Genomic DNA, 3,798 nt, shown 5'->3' with positions numbered 1-3,798 from the left:
TTTTCACAAAAAGTAAAAACATTGATAAAAACTTCAGTGATTTCTCATTTGGAGCTGGGAATTTTGGAAAACAATTATTTCCGTATTTGAAAATGGATTTTTATTCCTTATTCTAAATCAGAAATTAATAATAAAATAATAATAATAATTAATAAACAAATAAAATTAATATTTTTTAAAAAGATTTCTGATTTGAAAAAGTTAATTTTGAAAAATAATTATAATTCTGAGTCTAAACAGTGATTTTTTTTAAATCTCTTTATTCTAAATATGAATTAAAATCATTTTTCACAAAAAAATCAGATTTTTAAATATATCAAGAGACTTCTAAACATTTTATAAAATTTCAAAGATTTCTCATTTAGAACTGGGAATTTTTGAAAAAAATTATCCTTCCCTATTTGAAAATAGATTTTTTATTCATTTCTTCTAAATCAGGAGTAAAATTATTTTCTGTAAACAGCAATATGATTTTTAAAGCTTTCAGAGATTTTTAAAATTTTCAAAAGAACAAAAACATTTCTGTTTTGGAACAGCGAATTTTGGAAAAAAAATTCTGAATTTGAAGGGTGATTTTTTTGAAATTTCTCTTCTTATAAATCAGAACTAACATTCTTTTCCACAAAAAGTTGTACAATTTTTAAAGGTTTAAAAAGACTCCTAAACATTTAAAAAGATTTCTGATTTGAAGTTTCGAATTTTGTAAAATGATTATAATTTTGAATTAAATTTATAAAAAAATTTCTTTTAAATTAGAATAAAAAAACTTTGCGAAATTCCCGTGGCTTGTAAAAAATGTTCCAAAACCCTAATTCGAAATTCCCGATTAAAAATTTTTTATTTGTAATTTTTTAATAAAATTCCCTGTTCCATATAAAAATGACAATTCTTCACGGAAATTCCTAGTGCTAAACTGAAAATTGTACTTCTTTATTGAAATTCTATGAGACAATTTAGAATTTTCTCTTTTGAAAAATTCCCTATTCCAATTAAGAAATTAAATTTGTTTAAATTCATTCTTCCAGCTGAGAATTTCCTGTTTTTATCCGCTGAAAAATTCCCGGGTTTTCAGATTTCCCAGTCAGATAGACAGCCTGTGAATTGATAAAATAAAAATAATTTTTCGAAATGGAAAAATGTTTTCCGCCTCGTCATGGAAATAGCGATGTACGTAATAAATCAGTCGAATGTACATAATTGAAAATTTATAAGTACTTGTTAGTTCACAATTATCAGTGGTTTCCTTTGGCCTTCATCTTCGCCAAATTCCACTTTTCTTTCGATCTTGGAACCAGCTTGAAATCTTCAAATTCAATTTTAAATTTTATTTATTTTTGAGCTTTCGTATTTGTAAAAATAATTCCTTAAAATTTGTCTTATCAAAGAAAAATATTTAAAAAATCTTTCGAGCTGGTTCTGGCTCATATCACTGTATAAAATTATAATTTCTACAAAAAATTCTCTGTCTATTGCCTTGAAGATTTGAGAAATCAAGAGCAGAGACTGTCAGGTTTTGATTTATTTAAATAGAAGCCCCAATCGGCTTTTATTTTTTGAAGAAGAAAATCTCAGACATTCAGATCTTCCCAGTCTTCAACCTGTCGCGGCGAAATTTCTATCTGTATCTGATTAAAAGCCCCGAGCAATTCGTGCAACCTTTCCGTTAAAGGATTATTTTTTAAGTCGATGAATCCCAAGGATGGAGAGAGTTTCAACCTTTCCACGTCGACTTCTGAAAAGAAAAAAAGATCTGGGGTCAGTTTTTTAATAATTTTTTTATTTAATTTTTAATTTCTCAAATTTCGAGTCCAAAGACTAGATATTTAAAAATTTTCGATAGATTTGAAAGATTTTAGGCGGTTTTATAAGATTCCAAGAAATTTCGAGATTTTAATCATTTACAGGAATTTTAAAAGGGTATCATAGGATTTTCAAGATTTCAAGGGATTTTAGGATATTTAAAAGAATTTCGTAAAGAACTCTTCTACAAAATTTGAATATTTTTAAAGAAATTTTCAAAGATTTAAGAGATTTAAAAAATCTTCATATTATTTCAAAGAATAAAATCTATTTTCAAATATTTAAACTGATTTCAAAAATTTCAAGGGATTTTACAATTCTATAAGTCTATAAGAAATTTTTATAGATTTCAAGAGATTAACAAAAAGTTAAGATATTTTCAGGTAATTTAGACGATTCCAGAGATTTTATCATTTAACCAAATTTTTAGGGTTTTAATAAGATTTAAGGAATTAAAATTTCTTTTAAGAATAAAGTGCATTTCAAAAGATTCCGATGAAATTCAAAGAGTTTTAGTATATTTCAGATGATTTCAAATGATTTTGGACGGTATTTTAAAACCTTTGAAGGAATTTTAAAAAATTTTGAGAGAATTGAAAAAATTCGAAAGAATTTAAAATGATTTTCTAAAATTTCAGAAAATTAAAAAGATTTTAAGGAATTTCACAATTTCAAGGCTATTTAAGGCCATGTGATGAGTGGGTTACGTGAATAGATTCCTACCTTACCACCCCTTTTTTTAAAGAAAGAGGTATAAACAAACTAATTTTCAACAAAAAAAGAGTATTCAACAACATAGTTAAATTTTCAGCCAGAGATTAATCTTTAACCAAAAAATTAATATTTTCACAAACGGATCAATTTTTACAAACAAAAAATTAATTTTCTATAAAATACATGAATTTTTATCTTAAAAAAGATCAATTTTCAGCTACAAAAGATTAGTTTTCATCCAAAAAAGAAATTGTTACATTTTCAATTACAAAATAATTTGAAAACAAATTTTTTTTTAAACTATCTTAAATTTTTAATCAAAGAAATTGATATTCAACCAAAAAGATAAATTTTTAACCAAGAAGATTAATTTTTCAAAAAAAAAACGAATTTTCAACAAAATAGTTGAATCTGCAACTAAATTTTCATCAATATCATTAGTTTTTTAAATAAAGAGGTGAATTTTGAACCAAAAAAGTGAATTTTGTACAGAGTAGTTTATTTTCCAACCTAACAATATGAATTCTCAATGAAAAAAAGTTAATTTTGATTCAGAAAGATGAATTTTTAATCAAGAAGATTTATTTTCAACCAAAAAGACAAATTTTTAACAAAATACGCGAATTTTTAACGAAAAACGAACAATTTTCAACAAAAAATGCAATATTGGACTTTTCAAATAAAAAAAGAAGATTTTCAACACAAAAAAGAAATAGTTACATTTTAAATTACAAAAATTAATTTGAAAAGAAAAAAAAAATTTTAGCAACCTGCCTTTTAATTTTATACCATAAAATACGAATTTTCAAGAACATGCGTAATTTATCAACCAAATAATTAAATCTTCAACTTGAAGAAATATCCAATAGTTAAATTTTTTAAATTTAACGATAACAAAAATTTCTTCTAATGAATTTTTTAACAATATCGTTAAATTTTTTATCAAAGACGTGATACTTTAACCAAAAAAGCGCATTTTTACAAAGAAGTTCAATATTCAGTCAAGTGGTAGAATTTTCAAGAAAAAAAAAAGATAATTTGTTATAAAAAAGATGAATTTTCAATCAAGGAGATTAATGTTCAACCAAAAAAGACGATTTTTTAATCAAAATAATTGACTTTTCAACTAAAAAAGATCATTTTTCAACCGAAAATACAATAGTTCAATTTAAAAAAATATAAAGTATTCAACAACGCACTTAAATGTTTAACTAAAGAAATTAATCTTTCACGAAAAAGATTAATTTTCAGCTAAGACGATTCATTTTCTACCATAAAAGACAA

The 3,798-nt window shown here is 24.0% G+C and overlaps 1 protein-coding gene across 2 annotated transcripts in view; it reads right to left on the bottom strand.

The window, feature by feature from the left end:
• Window positions 1-590: 590 nt before the first annotated feature.
• LOC117180372 (leucine-rich repeat-containing protein 40) overlaps window positions 591-3,798 on the bottom strand; it is a 22,818-nt gene continuing 19,610 nt past the window's right edge. For both annotated transcript variants that reach the window (XM_033372846.1, XM_033372847.1), the window contains exon 4: window positions 591-1,732. In XM_033372846.1, coding sequence (XP_033228737.1) covers window positions 1,569-1,732 — 164 coding nt within the window. In that variant the 3' untranslated portion in view covers window positions 591-1,568. The remainder of the gene's footprint in view (window positions 1,733-3,798) is intronic.

Source organism: Belonocnema kinseyi, chromosome 9 (genome assembly GCF_010883055.1).
Source record: "Belonocnema kinseyi isolate 2016_QV_RU_SX_M_011 chromosome 9, B_treatae_v1, whole genome shotgun sequence".
NCBI classification, from domain to species: Eukaryota; Metazoa; Arthropoda; class Insecta; order Hymenoptera; family Cynipidae; genus Belonocnema; species Belonocnema kinseyi.
Note: the sequence above shows the minus strand (reverse complement) of the source record. Positions and strands in the feature narration are given on the sequence as shown.